We start from the raw sequence: 20,249 nt of genomic DNA, 5'->3' as shown, positions 1-20,249 counted from the left end.
TAGGTTACATAGCGAGCCTTGTGATATGTGGTATGATCAATTTGTGACTTCCTGCCTTTCTCCTTGGAGTGCATAAAGGAGTGGGAGCACAACTCTGATTTCAGAGCTCTCCTGGCTGTATGAGTGTGATGTTTCATGCCTGTAAGCTAAAACTGGGTAAAACTGCTAAAATCCATCTAATCCATCTCTCTTCTAAACACCGTACAAGGAAACAGTTCTATTAACTAAATGCAATGTTACAAGTCATAGAAATTTCAAGCAGAAGAGCATCAGTGCCCTTCTTCACCTGTATGCAAGGAGTAATGTGTGATACAAAGATAAATGTATTTGTAGATGTAGATGTCATTCATCACAAAGACAAATAAAGTGTGTGAACTAAAATGCAGATAAAACTTTAAAAAGCAGAATTGAAGAGTCTTGCATTACATGTACCATTACACAACAATACAGATCTGTTGGAGCAGATCATTGTTCGTGCTAACACGGAAACTTGCCAAACAATGATAATTTCAACATCATTGAAATGATGTTGATTAAATGTGCCCCTTTCTTCCTCCAGCCTTTCCTGCCTTAGACATTGTCACATAATGTAATAACTGAAATAAGAAGTAGAAAAGAATAATAATAATACTTAAGAGATTCACGTGAATAAAACGAGCCTATAGAGATTTTACCGAGTTGTTCTTGGCAAACAATATGTGCTTGGCACCACAGTGCATTTGAAATTCTGACTTGAAAATCTGCAAGATAAAAAAATTAAAATGTTGTCCATACATTTCTAAACATTCCAGGATCCATGTGTGTGGGTTTGTAGGTCTGGTCTTGCAGTCTCAGCTAACTGCTCTGTTGTTTTACCCCTGCCACTTCCTTTCTGTGCTCCACTCGTGTATTGAACCATGCAGTATGCTTGTTCATCTTAACTGATATGATGGCTGACAGAAGCTTCCATGTGATACTGAATCAGGTTATTGGCTGGTAGTTGGATGGCAGTGGTCTCTTCTGGGTATTCTTGGAGATCAGGACTGTCTGGCATGGTCTAATAGCAGTTCATTTATAGGCTAATAGGTTCATTTGTGCTGCCAGATGCTCTTGGAGTGCAGTCAGCTTCTTTAGCCAATAGGCATGAATCAGTTCAGGTCTCTGTGTTTATCACTGTCTATCAGTTTGATGTTCAGTGATCCACTAGCCAATAAAAATTGTTGTTATGTGTTCTGTCCTTCTCTCATATCCCTTTTCAGTATCCCTCCATCTCCAGCCTTGGTGGGGTTGGATCAGGAATCCTGTTCCCCTGCAACTCAGAGTACAGCTGGTTTGTTCTCCTGCCTTCCATCTCTCCAGCCTTGACTCTCAAGCTAAGACTCCCAAATGTGCAAAGACTCCCAAATCTCTGAGAGTCTTTGCTTGGCAGTCTCCAAGCCCTCACTTATGGATAGCCTGCTGCCAATAGTTATAAACACTGCCTTTATTTTGGCCAGTAGTGGGATCATTAGGCCTGTTCTAATCCCTTGTCCATGTCTATACTTTCTTAGTCCAGTAGTCCACTTCTCAACATTGTGTCCTGGTTCCTCAACACCTGACAGGGACCTGAGGTGACATCCAAGCCAGTATGGCTTTAGTTATCTCTCTCACTCATGTCTGACCTATACATAACAGGCTATGCTACCTTTAGTAGAAGGCCTCAGCATGGCTGTGGAGTGAAGGGAAAGCTACCAATAAAATAGGATCGTCAGTTCATGAGGTATTGTGGGTTGTTGTTGGGTTTTGTTTTGTGTTTTATTTTATTTTTTCAAATCTGAGCTGATTTTCTGACTACTTTGACCTCATGTTCAATAATAAACAAAACATTTATCTTGGCAAAACAGGTAAATAGATACAAAAAAACAAAAAAACGTACATAAATAAATCTCCCTTACCAAGAATGAGTAGAAAGTAAATTGTCTATCTAGGTCTGGAGAAAAAAAAAACATCTGTACATACTGTCATGTAGCACTATGTACATACAGATGCACATCCACAGTGAGTGAGCACAAGAGGACTGGAGGACAATGACAAAAAGTCTTTTGTAAAAATTTTATTTATCTATTTTGTTACTAACATTTATCGTATGTGTTTGTTTTTGTGCAAACAATGCACGGTGTTATATTAATTAAACTGTGCAGGGACCCTGCTGCTGGTGTGTGGATGAGTAGCTCCGGAGTGAATGGTTTTCAGCTGCATGTATAAACTATACTTTTTAACTATATTTTTCTTCTTTTTAACAAAAACACCTTTTGCTTATTATGAATGTTCAAAATAAAAATGTGTTGTTAATTCCTAAATTAATAATGCATCTATTTTACAAATATACACATGTTAAGTAAATCCCATTTCCAACTCCTGTTTTAGGACCTCCCCTTGTTGCTCAGCTTCCTCTCTCTGCTGTTCATCTGTTTCCTGCTGCTGGATTTCCGTTATTTTATCTTCAAACTTGAGAGAGAAGGAAATATAAGAAGAGAGGTTAATCTGTAATGAATGACTACATAAGTTACAGCTGAGTACATTTATTTGCACAGTAGTCTCCCCCTGCTGGTCATTATATTTAATATAAGTTGAACAAACTTTGCTTAATTGGCTTCACTTTTCACACCCAGAACATAATTTGTGATAAATCCATGTTATGATGCATATGATTACAAGATGTATAACATTTAACTTGACTGTAAGATTCAAAGATGAAAAACTACAGTGTAATACTGGGCTTTACAATAAAACAATACAGAGATAAACAGGTAATTTTATTGTTCTCATGGTCAATTCTAGGATGGTGTGATGGCCAAACCCACGGCCACACTCTAAAGTTGGTAACATTTGTATTTTCATTCTTCATTTGAACATAGTAATACATTTTAGTTGCTAATAACTTCATTGATTGGTTTGGATACATCTGTTCTATTTGTAAGCGCGCACATTTAGTTCACTTATGTATTCATACTACTTCATTTCTTTGCTTTCTGACTAACCTTTGTCTTTTTATTTCTTACCTGCCATCATCCCTGGGAGTTGCTGGACAAAAGATGGTAGCCAGGGTTTGAAACCATTAAATACAAAGGAAGATAATTGGACCACACCACCACTTCCTGCTGAAGGGGGAATGTGTGTTTTCTTTACTTTAAAAACAAAGTATTTGTATTTAATTAAATATTTGAGTTTAGGGTTTAATGGGGTTTTTTGATTTTCTTCTTTAGTGTTTAGTTTATTAACAAACTAGATTGTACTGCATTCGTGATTTATGATTGTGTTTTGTTTGTTACCCCTCATGTGTCACAATGGTCTGCTCAGCCATTATATATACCCTTGTATGTCATTTCATGTTTAGGTCAATTATGTATGTTTGGGCAGTCATTTGGTTTGTTAAGTTTGCAGTCTTTGCCTGAGTTCAGTTTTGTTTCTTTGACCTCTTTTATGAGCTCAACATTTATTAGTCTTGTAAATATAATTTTTGGGGGTTAAATAAATGGAAACTATATTTTTCTAATAATTCCTGGGCTCCTCCTGTTTTTCAACTCGGTCCATCACATGTGGTGTCAGGAGTGGGATCCTTCAGTTGAGGAGACAGGATTTTTTTTTTGCATTTTTCTGCCCTTTTTCCTCCCCTGACAAACTTTTGAGCCATGCAGAATGCTGTGTGCCCAAAGAGAGGAAATAAAATGGAGGCCAAAGAGGCCTTGCAGCAGCCAGAGAGGGAGAAGGAGATGGAAGAAGGAATTTCAGTTGTGGCTGGAGACACTGAAGGAGAGGATACCAGGGAGCCAACTCTGCTTGATATTGCTGGGATTCTTCAGGCTTTCATGGGACAACAGGAAGTTCGAGATAAAAAGCAGAGAGAGGATGCTGTACTGCAAGAACAGCGTTTTAAGAGTTTGCAACACCAGTTTCGGCTTTTGCAAATGGAAGTGCAGGCCAGAACCACCCCACTTCCAGAGCCCACATCAACTGATCCAGAGTCTGTTGAAACTCCAGCTGATTATCAGACACAAGCAACATCTCAGCATGAGGGTTCTGGCTCAGCCTCCATATTAACAGGTCAGTCTGTGCATATTCGTCATCCTAAACTGGAGAAACTAGCTGTTGAAGATGATGTTGAACATTTTCTGACCACTTTTGAGAGAATTGCAGCTGCTTGTCGCTGGCCAGAGTCAGACTGGATTTTTCACCTCATTCCTCTTCTCACTGGTAAGGCTCGAAGTGCCTATGTTAATATGGATGTGGACGATTCACTGCAATATGAGAAGGTAAAAGCTGCCATTTTGCAAAAATATGATATAAACCCAGAAACATACAGGCAAAGATTTCGCTGTCTTGAAGTTTTTGATGAGAGTCCCAAGGAACTGTATGCAAGACTAAAAGAACTTTATGAGAAATGGATTCAGCCTAAGAACAGAACTATAAAAGAAGTTGGTGAAATTATTATCTTGGAGCAGTTTTTAAGAATGCTGTGTCCTGAGCTTCAGGTCTGGATTAAGGAGCATAATCCAAAGTCTGCTGCAGAGGCCGCCATCCTGGCTGATTTGTTTGTAGCTGCCCGAAGTAAGAGTCAGCCATGGAGCAACAGTGCATGGAAGGCTGCCGGAGATTCACGTCGGTCGCAACCCCCTCAGCATCCTCAGAGGTCAGCGACGGGTGTGGGTAAGCCCTTTACAAGGGAAAAGCAGCCTCTGAATACCTCGAAGCCAGGTAAAAGGCCACCAGTGTGCTACCTTTGTGGACAGGAAGGTCACACTAAGCCCATGTGTCCTAATAATCAAAGAAAATTATCTCAGATGTGTTTTGTGCCTCACCAGAATGTGGATATTAAATCTGAGAGAAAGCAGTCAAATAAAATCACCACAGTTAAGATTAATGGACAAGAAATTAATGCTTTAATAGACACTGGCAGCACACAGACTCTGGTACACAGGAAATATGTGTCAAAAGACTACACATGCCCCTCTGAAACCTTATCAGTTTGCTGTATACATGGTGATGAAAGACCATACCCTACTGCTGATCTGTTTATTGAAGTGCAGGGGACACCCTATCTGTTAAAGGTTGGTGTAGCTGATAATCTGCCCTATCCTGTAGTTCTTGGGGAGGATCTGCCAGTCATCTATGATTTGTTGAGAGAAGTGCAAGAGTGCAATGTTGCTATAACAAGGGCTCAAACTAAAAATCAGGATGAGCATTATGCAACCCTCAGTGCTTTACCCTTCTTTGAGGCTGAACTAGAGACAGATCCCGGGAAGTCTCGGAAGCCACACAGTCAAAGAAGACGTGAAAAATTTCAACACACTGTTGGAAAGACATCAGTTCAGGCTGCTCCAGATATGCCTTTAGGTTTTTCAGTACCTACGAACATCAGACAAATGCAGCAGGCTGATCCAACTTTGTCTCCCATGTTGCTGAGGGCTAAGGAAAAGGACTCTGTTGAATCTGACATAAATAAAGAGCTGTACATTCTGCAAGATGGCATTTTATACCACCAGCACGGCCAGGTTAAACAGTTAGTGGTCCCTAAAGTAGCCCGTGAAACAGTGCTTACTTTGGGGCACTCCATTCCCTGGCCTGGCCACCTGGGGAAGCATAAAACCACCGCTCGCATCAAGCGATACTTTTTCTGGCCTGGCTTACGCTCAGATGTTGCTATGTTTTGCAGGAGTTGTCCTCAATGTCAGAAGACTTCGATTAGAGTCCCCACCAAAGCACCACTCCAACCTCTCCCAATCATTGGTATACCATTTCAGCGTCTTGGCATGGACGTAGTTGGTCCTGTAGAAAAAAGTAAATCTGGAAATCGCTTTATGCTAGTCATTACAGACTATGCTACGAGGTATCCTGAAGTCTTTCCATTAAAAACTGTTAAAGCAAAAACTGTAGCTTCCTCATTGATTCAACTGTTCTCAAGGGTTGGATTCCCACAGGAGATTTTAACTGACCAGGGCACTAATTTTATGTCCACACTGTTGAAAGAGGTCTATAAGCTGTTAGGCATCAGGAGTATGCGGACAACCCCTTATCACCCACAGACAGATGGACTGACAGAGCGCTTCAACCAAACTCTCAAACAAATGCTCCGAAAGTTTGTCAATGATACAGGGTCTGATTGGGACCAGTGGCTGCCATACCTCCTTTTTGCCTACAGGGAAGTTCCTCAAGCCTCCACTGGCTTCTCCCCATTTGAGCTTCTTTATGGCCATGAGGTGAGAGGCCCATTGACCCTGCTAAAGGACTCATGGGAGGGAGAGCAAGGTAAAGAGGAATCGGTCAATGTTATTTCATGTCATTCATATGAGAGAAAAGCTTCAGCAGATGAGTGAACTGGCTCAGAGTCATATGGCAGCTGCTCAGAGGCAACAAAAGACTTTGTTTGATAAAAAAGCTCGCCACCGGAGTTTTGTCCCTGGCCAGAAGGTTTTGGTAATGTTGCCAACTTCTGACAGCAAGTTGCTGGCAAAGTGGCAGGGACCCTTTGAAGTACAGAAGAAACTTGGACCTACTACCTACAAAGTTTCCACACCAGGTCTCCAGCGAGGGAGTAGAGTGCTCCATGTTAACCTTCTTAAGGAATGGATTCCACGCACTGAGAATAAAACAGAGGGTTTGCTTATTCACAGCGTGGATGAGGAGGAAGAAGTTAATGACTACTTGCCTTCAGTAACAGTCTCTGTCCTGGACCTGAGCCATCTCACCAGTGAGCAACAGTCTCAGGTAACACCTCTGATTAATTCAGACATATTTCAAAAGTACCCAGGTCGCACGAGTCTGGTGGAGCATGACATTGTTTTAAAACCTGATGCAGCTGTGAAGCGTATGAGTTACAGGATACCAGAACTCTTCCTGGTGGAGTTAAAGGAGGAGGTGGACCTCATGCTGTCTCTTGGAATCATTCAACCTTCAACAAGTGAGTGGTGCAACCCTGTTGTGTTGGCTCCAAAAAAGGATAGCACGATACGTTTTTGCATCGACTTCAGGTACCTCAATTCCATATCAAAATTTGACTCTTACCCGATGCCACGCATTGACGATCTCATTGAGCGTTTGGAGAAGGCAAAATATCTAACGACCATTGATCTCTCCAAGGGATACTGGCAAGTACCTCTCACTAAACAGTCTCAAGAGTTGACAGCATTCCGTACTCCGTGGGGATTGTTCAAGTTCACAGTCTTGCCATTTGGTCTGCATGGGGCCCCAGCAACATTTCAAAGGCTAATGGATAAGGTACTCTGTGGGCTCTCAGCATTCACCTGTGCGTACCTTGATGATGTTGTTGTTTTCAGTGGAACTTGGGAAGAGCATGTGGATCACCTAAGAATTGTGCTGGATCGGCTGTGTTCCGCAGGCCTTACCATCAATCCAGAGAAGTGTGCTCTTGCTAGGACTGAAGTCCAGTACCTCGGGTTTACTGTTGGAGGTGGGACAATTAAACCACAGGTTGACAAAATTAATGCAATTGCATCATGTCCTCTTCCACAAACCAGGAAACAGCTGCGATCCTTCCTCGGCATGGCTGCGTTCTACAACAGATTCATTCCCAACTTCTCAGCTAGAGCAGCCCCACTGACGGACAGGATTGGCTCAAGATGTCCCAATAAGATTCGGTGGACAGCTGAAGCTGTTGCAGCTTTCAAAGACCTTCGCCAGTCCCTGAGTAAGGACCCCGTTCTGCACTCACCAGATTTCACAAAAGACTTTACATTGCAGACTGATGCTTCTGAAAGGGGTTTGGGAGCAGTGCTTCTGCAGGGACCACCAGAGGATCGACATCCTGTCGCCTACATCAGCCGTAAGCTGCTACCAAGGGAGAGCCGCTACGCAACGGTTGAGAAGGAAGCCTTGGCCATTAAATGGGCACTTGACTCTTTCAAATATTATTTGCTGGGAAGAGAATTCATCCTTCAAACTGACCACAAAGCCCTGCAGTGGCTGGAGAGAATGAAAGACACTAATGGGAGAATCACTAGGTGGTATCTGGCTATGCAGCCATACCGGTTTAAGGTTCACTATATCCCTGGTAAAGACAAAACCACTGCTGATTACCTCTCTCGCTGCCTGATGGAAGATCCAGAAGTGGGGGTGTGTGTGATGGCCAAACCCACGGCCACACTCTAAAGTTGGTAACTTTTGTATTTTCATTCTTCATTTGAACATAGTAATACATTTTAGTTGCCAATAACTTCATTGATTGGTTTGGATACATCTGTTCTATTTGTAAGCGTGCACATTTAGTTCACTTATGTATTCATACTACTTCATTTCTTTGCTTTCTGACGAACCTTTGTCTTTTTATTTCTTACCTGCCATCATCCCTGGGAGTTGCTGGACAAAAGATGGTAGCCAGTAGTGATGGCCCGCTTGAAGCTGACGCTCCGGAGCGTGTGTCGAAAAAAACAACACACTGGTTCAGAAGCACTGTGTCGAGGCTTGCTTCGTTTGGCAAAAGTCACGTGACCAGTGACGTCCGAAGCTTCATTACGCACGTAACTGCTTCGGTACCTGATTCAAACGGATATAAGGAAGTGAATCATCCACGGGATTCGTGGAGTGTGTTGATGGTGACAGAGAGCGAGGAGGTGATCATTCCACTGACAGATATGGAGCCAGAGAGGACATTCTGGCGTGTGGGAATATTTTGAGTTGATTTTGCTCAATTCATTTTATCTGCCGAAGTGAAAAACTTGAAATGTCCAAAATCATGTTTTCATAATGTAAATATCATTACAGCATATGACTTTAGGAACACTTCCATGTGAATTAAAGCTAATGAAGACTACAACAATGTATTTGACACTATACGTACATTACATTGCTACAGTTTAGAAAATCATTTTGTTTATTGTTTTTAGGTGATAGTCTGCAGGACCCAGGAATACCTGCATATCTACCAGCTTGCAGTGTGGTTCCTGCACTCCACAGCCTCTTCTGTTCCATGCAAGTGGATTTTCTCCAGGGCAGGAGAAACTATTTCTAAGAAAAGAAACAGACTCAGCCAGCGCACAGTAACACTAATCCTCTTTTTAAATGTAAATAACAAAAGGGCTACCTGACATAGAGCATGTTTTTACTTTGCAAGTTCTTGATTAGGGGTGGGTTTTGATTATCGCCTTTCTGATTACAATCCATGCTAAATTGAATAAAGTGATATTGATTCATTAAAATCCCGTGTTGATTTGTAAATTAACGTTATTATGCCTGAAACGCCAGCATCTCAGGTTAAACCTCACAACATGTCGTCAAACACCATGCAGCTAAAACAGTAACTGCGAGCAGGTTTACGGATTCTGCATACAAACGTAAACACAGAGCGCGGACCCGACGCGTCAGAGTCAGATTTTGGTGTGTCGTCGGGTCCGCGCTGTGTTTGCCTCTTTTTTTTTTTTTTTTTTTTTTTTTTTTTTTTCCCCGCTGGCTTCTGCAGCTGCAGGTTTCATAACTCTCTGTTTACATTTCTAATTAAGTCTCACATGTGTCAGCTTTCTTTAATAGATACGAAATTATGGATATATACTGTTAAATGATCAGAATTGTAATATTTCTGACTGAGGCAAAACTTGATTCCAATCAAATTGAATCGGATCCTGTATCGAATCAAAATGATTCTACAAATCAGTGACGATGCAGCCGTACTCAGCTCCCTAAGCATTTTCCCTTTCCAGTTCACAATCAATCCCACCCCTAGGTCAAAAATATGTATAGGACAATTGGCCTAATCTAATATTTTGTATGAACCTGTCCAGCTGTCCAGTGATTAAACGACAAGTAGATGGAGGCAGGACTTCACAGCAGGGGCATACTCCATAATGTGCTGTGCATTCTCATATGTATATTATATATATATATTGCTCACTTATTGTATTTACCAACATCAAGGAGTTATGAGCAAAGAAAGGCCACACCATAGTGCATGTTTAAATAGGGAAAGTTTATTGATCAAAATGTATTACGCAGATACGCATTACATTTTTTTCAGCCCCCCAATCGAGAAAACAAAACCAATTACATGTTCAAAGCAACAGAACGGTGGCCCAATATCAGAGAGAACTCCACTCTTGAGTGAGCAGTGATAATTGAGCAGTCCGTTTTATTTTGCAGATTCAAGCTGCTCTTCAAAATTTTCATCACCAGATGTCACCGGAGAGGACTGTGTTGAAAAGCTTCGAGTAATGAACCGTTTTTCAATACAAGCTTCAGTGCTTCGGAAAGCTTCATTTGGCCATCACTAGTAGCCAGGGTTTGAAACCATTAAATACAAAGGAAGATAATTGGACCACACCACCACTTCCTGCTGAAGGGGGAATGTGTGTTTTCTTTACTTTAAAAACAAAGTATTTGTATTTAATTAAATATTTGAGTTTAGGGTTTAATGGGGTTTTTTGATTTTCTTCTTTAGTGTTTAGTTTATTAACAAACTAGATTGTACTGCATTCGTGATTTATGATTGTGTTTTGTTTGTTACCCCTCATGTGTCACAATGGTCTGCTCAGCCATTATATATACCCTTGTATGTCATTTCATGTTTAGGTCAATTATGTATGTTTGGGCAGTCATTTGGTTTGTTAAGTTTGCAGTCTTTGCCTGAGTTCAGTTTTGTTTCTTTGACCTCTTTTATGAGCTAAACATTTATTAGTCTTGTAAATATAATTTTTGGGGGTTAAATAAATGGAAACTATATTTTTCTAATAATTCCTGGGCTCCTCCTGTTCAACTCGGTCCATCACAGATGGTTTCATGACACTATCAATTCAAAATAAATGAATAAACTCTGAGTATAACTATATAACTTTTAGATCACTCTCAATACGTATATGATAGTGGTATTTACTATGACAGACAAATAACTAAAACAAAATAGAACAAACAAAAAAATTAGAAGGAAATAAAAAAAAATGAGCTAGATCTCCTGCTACTGTTATGAGTGGCTGTGTGCAGGCAGGAATAGGACCCAAGGTGCAGACTCCGGAGACAATCGTGAACTCAAAACAGCTTTAATGTTAAACTCAAAATATAACATAACTGGGAAAAAATCAAAATAAACTTAAACCAGAGGACTGACAGAACACACAGCTAGGTAAACAGTAGATCGCGACACAGACACAAAGAAACACAGGGCTTAAATACACAGAGGGAGCAATCAGGGAATGGGTAACAGGAGGGAAACATAACTGGGGCAAATCAGGCCTAACGAGACAAGGGGAAGCAAAACCAGACACAGTAACATCAGACATGGACTTTCAAAGTAAAACAGGAAACCCATAACACAGACTGAACAAAAGACACAGGCTCACACGCAGGCACTACAACAGAGGGAACAGAGACGTGGGACCAGGGCAGACAGACACAGACAAACACAGACACTGACTGGACACGGGGATATAGCAACTAAGGATACAAAGAGACGCGAACTAGACAAAGGGATACAGCTGACAGGGGAGACAGAGCAACTAGAGAAGACAGAGACATAAACCATAAGACAGAACTCAAAGAAACCAAAGACTAGAAATAATAAATAATAAACTCAAAAACCCTGGGTCAACGACCCAGGCATCCTAACAGCTACACGCAGGCACTTTTTATAGTATGCAAGCTGGCATGATTAAAAGGCCATTCTGACCCACAACCCTACTGTCTATGTCTAAGTAGTATAATATAAAAAAAATGATGTAAAAATATAAAAGTAGTTAATAATAATGAATTGAACATACGTAAGTGGGGTGGGACCTACTATGTGTACAAATGACTGAGAAGCTGAAAAAAAGAGAAACAAAATTAAAAAAAATGTACAAATATAAAACCAATATATTTCCATGCACTTAAACAGAGAATAACTAAAATCACATTAAAGATAGTTTGATGAACTCCTAATTTGAAATTTTTGTTATTTGAATACATTTGTCTTTCAGTGAAAAATCAGTAATGAAGACCTTGGTGAATGCATCTAAATGAAAGATACAAACCTTTATGTCTTTGGTCTCAAGCTCCTTCATTCAGGAAGGACATCAGGACATCTGCTTCTATTTCCCACGCATCTGCTTTAATTTAGCTACTTCTTCATTTAACTGGGAGGGGAAGGTAAAATGGTACATTTGCATACAACATGATTACATACTGTGATGAGAAAAAACGCGTGTCAACTTTTTATTTATGTATAGAAATATTAGACATTAAGTCTAAGGAACAAAATATGAACCTCTTTCTTGTCGGCTTCGAGCTTCACATTTATGGTCTGCAGCTCCTTCACATCTTGTTCTCTTCTATTTTTTTCAGCACGGACCTCCAAGAGTTCAGCCTCTAGATCGTTGACCTTGGAGAAAAGGAAAACAGAGTCATTCTTAATAAAAGAGAAAAGCTTCTGTTAGGTACTGCATAGGTTATCTATTTGTTCAGTTCAACTATGATAGGGAAAATATTTACAAACCAAAATGATGGAATAAAGCTGTTATTGCGTTCAGATTTTAGACAAAATTGCAGTGGCCATCAAAAAAATAATAACAATAAAGGACAATGTCAACATTAAAAATATCAACATTAATTTTAAAAACAAAATATGTGGCGAACAGAGATCATTGGTTCCAGAGAGAAATTATAACAGATTAATAAAGCATGAGTTAACACAGAATCAATATAACAGAATATATGGTGTAATGGGCTAATGAAATAATACTTAAAACTGAAAAAACTGAAGTAAAAAACCTTTGTACTGTTGGTTTCAAGCCCTTTCTTCAGTGTCTCTACAGTTATCTCAGCATCCTTCTTCTTCTGCTGCTGTTCCCTGAGCTGATTTCGAACTTCAGCTAGTTCATCATTCAGCTGGGAGGAGAGGGAAAATGGTAGAGACACATTTGCATACAACATAATTACAGAAGAAAATGCATGTCAACTTTTTATTGTGCATTCGAATATTAGACATTAAGTCTAAGGAACAAAATATGAACCTCTTTCTTCTCGGCTTCAAGCTTCCTATTTATGGTCTGCAGCTCCTTCTCATCTTGTTCTCTTCTATTTTTCTCGGCACGGAGCTTCGAGAGTTCAGCCTCTTTTTCTTTTAACTCAGGGGAAAGAGAAACATTGAACACATTTAACTAAACAAATCAAATATTAAATATTTAACCTGATTATTTTAGTTTATGTAATTATTTTAAACATCAGTAATTATCTTCAAAAAAGGACATTGAATAGAGAGAAACTGCAACTAAAATATATTATCTTCAAAAATGTTGGTATTTGAAGTAAAATTCAAACCTGAATGTATAAAATAAAAGATATAAGGTAAAAGGTTAATGTAATAATAAAAAGAAAAATGAAAATGAAGTTACCTCTTTATCTTTGGTCTCCACCTTTGTTTTCAGGGATTGCACGTCCATCTCAATATCCCTCCTCTTCTGCTCCTCTTTATTAAGTAGACGTTGTAGTGTTGATACTTCATCATTCAGCTGAGTAAGGAGAAAAACGTTTGCTGTGATGGTTCCAGATTGTTTAATGTTTTGAAATAAATATTTTAACTACTATCTGCTGTGTGTGTCCTGTGAGTAAGAGTACTCACTTTGAATGATTCTAAGTAACCTCAAAATCATGTACCTCTTTATTCTTGTCCTCAATCTTCAGCTTCATGGTTTGCAGTTCCTTTTCATTTTCTGTGCTCCTATTTTTCTCAGCACGGAGCTTCATGACTTCATCTGCTTTGTCTTTTAACTTGGGCAAAGGGAAACATTATTTCAAAATGAGAAATCACTTTACAGTTGAGTTGACTGTTAATTGAAGTGAAGAAAGCTCTCTGAAAGCCAGGTGGTTGGTGAACAAGCATTCATGTTGATGCTATAGCAACTGGCAACAATCTTAGCACTAGAAAATAGCTAAATGTTGTTCATTCTAGTCCTCCTTTAGAAGGAGGTTGATGGGGTCATATAAAAATATTCAGTGCATTGAAATATAACTTGATATCAAACTGAATGTACAGAGGTAAAGGAAATAAAAGACAATAACCTCTGATTTGCTGTCCTCGAGCTCTGTCTTCAGGGTCTGTAGGTCTTTCTGCAACGATTCATTCTTAGAACAGAGTGATTGGACCCTAAGTCTACATTTTCCTCCAACTGAAAAATACATGAATAACCATGTTGTTGTATTAAGTTTAAATGTATTTCTGCTGTGTCTGTAATACCAGGGTCACCTAAAGATCTTGACCTTTCCCTACAACGCACCTTCAGATTACATGATTTGGTTCTAGAAATGTATAAAATGTTTATTAATTTATGTAGAGATTTGTTTACTTTGCCTTCCAACTGAAGAGACAGTAAACATTGCTGCGTATCCTCACTCTGCTTTTAACAAAGGCTTCATTCTTTAAGTGGTTTTGCCTCCCCATCATATAAGTCCCTTGAGATGACTTCTGTTGTGATCTGACACAAACTTAATGGAACAGTGGTGACATTGTACAAGAAGGTTTGTGTATGTATTTGACAGAGGTGGGACCAAGTCATTGTTTTGCAAGTCTCAAGTAAGTCTCAAGTCTTTATCCTCAAGTCTCAAGTCAAGTCTCAAGTAATGTCAGGCAAGTCAGAGTCGAGTCTCAAGTCACTGGTGTAAAAGTCCAAGTAAAGTCACAAGTCTGAAATTTTGAATTTCAAGTCCTTTCGAGTCATTCAAAAAAACGAAAAAAAGCATGTTGCAGTTATGTGCTAAATGTAAATATTAGACCATGTAATTTTTAAATCTGTGTTTTTCTCAACACATGACAAAATAGTGAACTTGGAAAATATACACAAATTGTGAAATTGCACCTCTTTAGAATGCAGCTCAATTAAACCTAGCTCCAAGAATAATTTTCACCGACAGTTCTGAGATAAGCTGCATGTTATTCTTGGATGCGGTTGTAGGACCAGCTTTAAAATCGCATGACAAAAATATCATGCACATTAAAAAAAAAACTGCATCACCAACGTAGCCTGGAAAACATTTGCTAGTTAGATGAAGTCAGCTATCTCATCGTAGCATATTTATATGCATATTTATAATCATACGGTTCTTGGAGTGAGCGCATACACTCATGAAGTTTAGTAACTTCCGGTCACTGCAACAAGCCCAGGTACAGTTTACCGACGGATGGGTGCAGGACCTTGAAATGCACCGTGTAGAACGAAAGACCATCGTACGTATCATAAGTTTACCAGTCTCACAAATCGTCTTCATAAATACACATTCATTAACCGTTTATTAATAGGACCTTTGAGCTTAACGGTAATTAATTAGTAGTGGAAATAATTTCTGGTAGCATCACAGAAATGTAGCAGTGACAATAATATTGTATGCTGTAATCGTACTGGGCAATTAGTGATACAAAAAACCTGTTTTATCCTGTGAATAAAAGTATATTTTTTTGTCAATGTACCATAATAACAGAAGCGAAACACAATATTGTGTCAGGATAATTCACTATTTATGCACAATAAATAAAGGAGCATAGCGCGACAATTTCTGTTCAGCGCCAGACTTGCTTGTAACCTATATCAACAATTATGTTATGATAAAATACGTAATAACTACAACAGCAGACTGACCTTCGTGTAAATGCTTGGAGCAGACTAACCTGTGAGCTGGAGTGTTCTGGGACGTTATATTTGATCTTTGAATGGCTGCAATCCAGGCCATCCGTCGCATCTTTGTTACTTCGGAAACATGGCTCGAACAATTTCTCTTCAACGACGTAATCCGATAACAACCGATCTCTTTACTCGTCAGCTTCCCGTGGCTGTCATGCGACCGGCTATTGCAGTTAATAATACAACAGCTTCTTGACATTTTTGTGTTTCTTTTTATCGCTGTATAACTGATTTTAATTGAAAGCCTGCGTGCGCTAGTACCGCTTGCCACGAGTTCCCAGAATCCTTTGCGGTTCTACCCGTGAATGACGTCACATTTTCAATCTCTATATAATATGCATGTTAAATTTTATATTTGGGGTAAAATATCAAGTCTTTTCAAGTAAACCGGTTCAAGTCCAATTCAAGTCCCAGGTCATTGGTGTAAAAGTCCAAGTCAAGTCACAAGTCTTAGAACATTTTTTCAAGTCAAGTCTAAAGTCATAAAATTAATGACTCGAGTCTGACTCGAGTCCAAGTCATGTGACTCGAGTCCACACCTCTGGTATTTGAGATTTACTTTCTCCATCCTTTTGATAGCAGAGGTAAGCTTGGTGAACTTCCGTTGTGACCCCTACCCCTTAAGTGTGTCATTTCTCAGCCACTGAAGTCTCTCCAGCTAACAAAAGTGGAGAGGATCAATATTACTTTAGTCATACTGGTTATCCCAGAGCTTAGCTTAATAGCTACATATAAATGGGGGAAGAGTTGCCAATCTGTCTCAGGTCAAAAATGAAGAGAGCAGTGACATATTATCACATCCATCCATCTTCATCTGCTCATCCAGGCTTGTAGAATGGGGGCAGCAGTGTAAGCAAGAAAGCCAAGAACTCCGTCTTCCCAGCTCCCTGCTTCAGCTCTGGGGAACATCAAGCAGCTCCCAAGCTGGTAGAGACATGTAGTCTTTCCACTGTGTCCTGGATCTGCCCTGGGCACTCCCTCCAGATTAGAACAATGCTTTAATTTGTTATATAGAGTTACCTCATTTTTGAGCACCTCAGTCTCCTCATCCTTCCTCTTGAGTTCAGCTTGTGTCTTCTGTGTTTAAAAAGATCAGGAGCTCAGTACATACATGTCGTGGAAGTTGTTTCAGTTTATGCAAGTGGATTTTTTATGCTTTTTTAATGGTTTGCTTTTAGTGTACATACTATTTAAAATGTTTTCATCAGTGCACCTTTACTTTTGTTTAGATTTGTACACACAAATGTGGCACCAGTGGCACTAAAGAGAGAGTGAAACAAGCTGTCAAAAGTCAACAAAGCAAAAACTTGTGTTTGCCTTACAACAGAGTCTCAATGTGATGGTTGGTAATTTTATTGTGGTATCTATTTCTACATTTTTCTAAGTGTGTCCTACTATCATGCCTTTACTCACAGCCATGACTGTCATTCATATTTACACCATTTATAATTCGTTTTTAGTGTAGTAGGTTAATTTCTCTCTCCTCCCCCCTGTCTTTGTGCTTCTGATTCATCTCTGACTGAACCTTGTTGGTCAGGTTAGACTTCCTTCTAACACGCAATTCTCTTTGTTTCTTTCTTCATCTGACGTAGACAGAAGAAATGTCCATTGTTTACTTATATGTTTGGTTTCATTGTTTTTCTTCAGCTCAAAGCCTCAGTTGAATTTCTGTCAGCTGTCTTATTTTCATTTTTGCTCTCTCAAAAAACAACACCTAAGTTGGTAATCATCAATTAGTGTTTAGTTTGTGAAAAAGTGAAAAAGGAATTTGTGATTTACTGTTTTTCTTTTGTTTACCTTGTATTTGACAAGAAGAACGGCCCCCGAGACAACAGTACCGACAACACCGATGCAGATGACCGGAGAAGAAGTCAAATTCTCTGAAGTGAAAAATTAAAGAAAATACTGAAAATAAAATAACTGTAATAATAATAATAATAATAATAATCTCCAATGTCAAAAACAAAAATGTTTCTTCCAACTGCCAGTAAAAAATAGTAAGTGAAGAAAAGCAGAGTTTTCTGAAGTATTTTTATACACATTTAAACAAGTACTGAGCTTTACATTTGAATACAGTTGTGTCAGGTTACCTGGGCTGACTGAGAATCCAAACCAGCTTTTCAGGCTCATTTTGTTCTGTAGAACAAGAAGGAAATCGTCACACTAAAGAGATATACCTCTGCATTCATGTTGTGCTCAAAAAATGTAGATGTTTAAAAACAGCATCCTATCTCAACTTGATGATCTATCAACACTCAACTATAATCAGAATAAATGATTTTATCTATTTTGACTCAAAAAAAGGTAAGAGTTCATGTTAATTAAGTCGTAATTATTTGTTATGCTTAAACTGTTTCTTCTCTGTAGATGGCCTTCATTGCACACACACTGTGTAATGTACAGCATAGAGGGATAATAACTATTACAATGAAGCTTGTTGTAAATTGCCTCACAAATAAACAAATACACCTTAAATCGCCACAGAATTTGCAAATGAGAACTAAAGTTTTACATTTTTGAGGCTAAAAGTTTAACAGTTTAAAGCTGTCAGTTAGAACCACAGAGACACACATTGTGTTTCTATTATACAGTAAATTAAACAAACAACCAAACATAAAGTATTTACCTCAAATATGTAACTGATGCATCTGCTTCCTTGCAGTGAGTGAGGCTGTGCAGCATGACTCCTTCAGCACTGGTTAAAGGAAACACTCACCTGCAGTAACAGGAGGCGTGGTTTCTTCAGAAGTCTGATGAGAAAAGAATTTGTGCCTGTCAGACAAACAATCAGTTCATCTGAGTGTGCGCATGTTAAAAGGAAACTTCAATAAATGCTTGTAATGCCAATGATATGGTCTGGTTGAGCAACTATTACAAACTTAAGGCCTTGACCTTTGACCGTGCTATAATGAAATGTTTTCTTGTGTGTCCATACTTTGTTTTGTTTGTGCACACAAACATGTCTCCAGGACAAACAAAAACTAACAAAACAAAAACTAACAAAACAAAGTTAATATGTGGCAAAAAGCTGTTGTTAGAATTTATTTAATATTAATTTCTACTATCAGCTGATGTTTGCTGGAGCCACAGCTGTAAACCTGCTGGTCATGATGTCGGTTTGGATATGTGGTGAGAGGGAAACATGAAGATGAAACCAGGAGATGTCCTTACTGTGTTATCAGAGCTGAACAGGTGATTGATTGATTGATTGATTGATTGATTGATTGATAATTTATTTCAACATGTGAACAATATACAAGTACATTTAGAAAAGAAATAAGAGAGAAAAAAAATACTATACAAATTACATACAAAAAAACATTCTGATTAATTTACATGTTGAAAGGGAGTGGGAAGAAGTATACACTTATTTAATCCCACCCCTTTGCCATAAATTATCAGTGAATATTTAGTCAGCTTCCTTACTGATATAATTTGTAATAAAAATAGTGAACAGATTTCTGATATACTATATACTATAATATCACATCATGAATTTTTTGTTTGTTTGTTTGTTTTTAAATAGAGACATTCACTTAATTTAAATATTTTCCTTTTCTTTATACATCGAGAAGATCATATTTTTATAACTCTTTTTGAACAGTTTTATGTTTGGACATTGCTTTAATTCCATATTCAGTTTGTTCCATAGTTTCACTCCATGAACAGAAACACAAAAGCCTTTTCTTGTAGTACGTACCTTCCCTGTTTTGAAGTTACAAAAAACCCTTAAATTATAACTTCCTTCTTTCAAAAAAAACATACTCTGAATATTACCTGGCAGTTCTTTATTTTTTGCTTTGAATAGAATTTGTGCTGTTTGGAATTTCACTAGATCGTCAATTTTCAATATTTCAGACTGCAAAAATAGTGAGTTTGTATGTTCCCTATAACCTGCATTGTGGATGATTCGAATTGCTTTTTTTTGAAGAGTAAAAAGTGAATGTAATGTGGTTTTATAGTTATTGCCCCAGACCTCTGCACAATAGCTTAAGTATGGTGAAACCAGTGAACAGTATAGAATATGAAGTGATGTTCTGTCGAATACCTGTTTTGCCTTGTTTAGTACTGCAATGCTTCGTGATACTTTGGAATGAATATATTTTACGTGAGCTCTCCAGTTAAGTTTTTCATCTATTATTACCCCCAGAAATTTATTTTCACTGACTCTTTCAATATCAACACCATTTATTTGAATCTTTGCATTTGTATTTAAACTACTATTTCCAAATAACATCAGTTTAGATTTATTCAAATTTAATGATAATTTGTTTTTATCAAGCCAGAACTTCACTTTACTTATTTCATTAGTCATATCCTCCAATAAATTCTGCAGATCATCACCAGAGCAAAAAATGTTTGTATTGTCAACAAAGAGAACCATTTTTAATACTTTGGACACTTTACAGATGTCGTTAATGTACAAGTTGAAGAATTTTGGACCCAAAACTGACCCTTGGGGTACACCACAAGCAATGTCCATACATAAGGAGCAACCACCATTTATTTTCACAAACTGCTTTCTGTCACTTAAATAACTCCGGACCCAATCTAAAACTACCCCTCTGACACCATAACGTTCCAGTTTTCTTATTAATATATCATGATCTATAGTGTCAAATGCCTTTGTCAAGTCTATGAATA

The 20,249-nt window shown here is 38.5% G+C and overlaps 1 protein-coding gene across 1 annotated transcript; it reads right to left on the bottom strand.

Annotated features, from left to right (window-relative positions):
* Positions 1-2,273: 2,273 nt before the first annotated feature.
* Positions 2,274-18,282, bottom strand: LOC113019604 (DNA ligase 1-like). The gene is made up of 12 exons (XM_026163379.1): positions 18,232-18,282; positions 17,696-17,741; positions 17,403-17,485; positions 16,626-16,682; positions 13,993-14,040; positions 13,588-13,701; positions 13,326-13,442; positions 12,945-13,058; positions 12,703-12,819; positions 12,200-12,313; positions 11,967-12,068; positions 2,274-2,466 (listed from the first exon to the last, which is right to left on the bottom strand). Exons 2-11 carry the CDS (start codon positions 17,733-17,735, stop codon positions 12,024-12,026), a joined length of 849 nt encoding a protein of 282 aa, XP_026019164.1. The 5' UTR covers positions 17,736-17,741; positions 18,232-18,282; the 3' UTR covers positions 2,274-2,466; positions 11,967-12,023.
* Between the last annotated feature and the right edge of the window lie 1,967 nt (positions 18,283-20,249).

The sequence above is a fragment of the Astatotilapia calliptera genome, chromosome 3, assembly GCF_900246225.1.
Source record: "Astatotilapia calliptera chromosome 3, fAstCal1.2, whole genome shotgun sequence".
In the NCBI taxonomy this organism is placed as follows: Eukaryota; Metazoa; Chordata; class Actinopteri; order Cichliformes; family Cichlidae; genus Astatotilapia; species Astatotilapia calliptera.
Note: the sequence above shows the minus strand (reverse complement) of the source record. Positions and strands in the feature narration are given on the sequence as shown.

What these genes read in the sequence shown, in the direction of transcription:
- LOC113019604 (XM_026163379.1), bottom strand. Translation starts at nt 17,735, where the DNA reads ATGAGCCTGAAAAGCTGGTTTGGATTCTCAGTCAGCCCAG. An exon ending in CTGAGGTGCTCAAAAATGAG is followed by an intron (nt 14,041 to 16,625) that starts GTAACTCTATAT and finishes GAATCGTTGCAG; the next exon opens with AAAGACCTACAGACCCTGAA. An exon ending in TCGAGGACAGCAAATCAGAG is followed by an intron (nt 13,702 to 13,992) that starts GTTATTGTCTTT and finishes CCTTTGCCCAAG; the next exon opens with TTAAAAGACAAAGCAGATGA.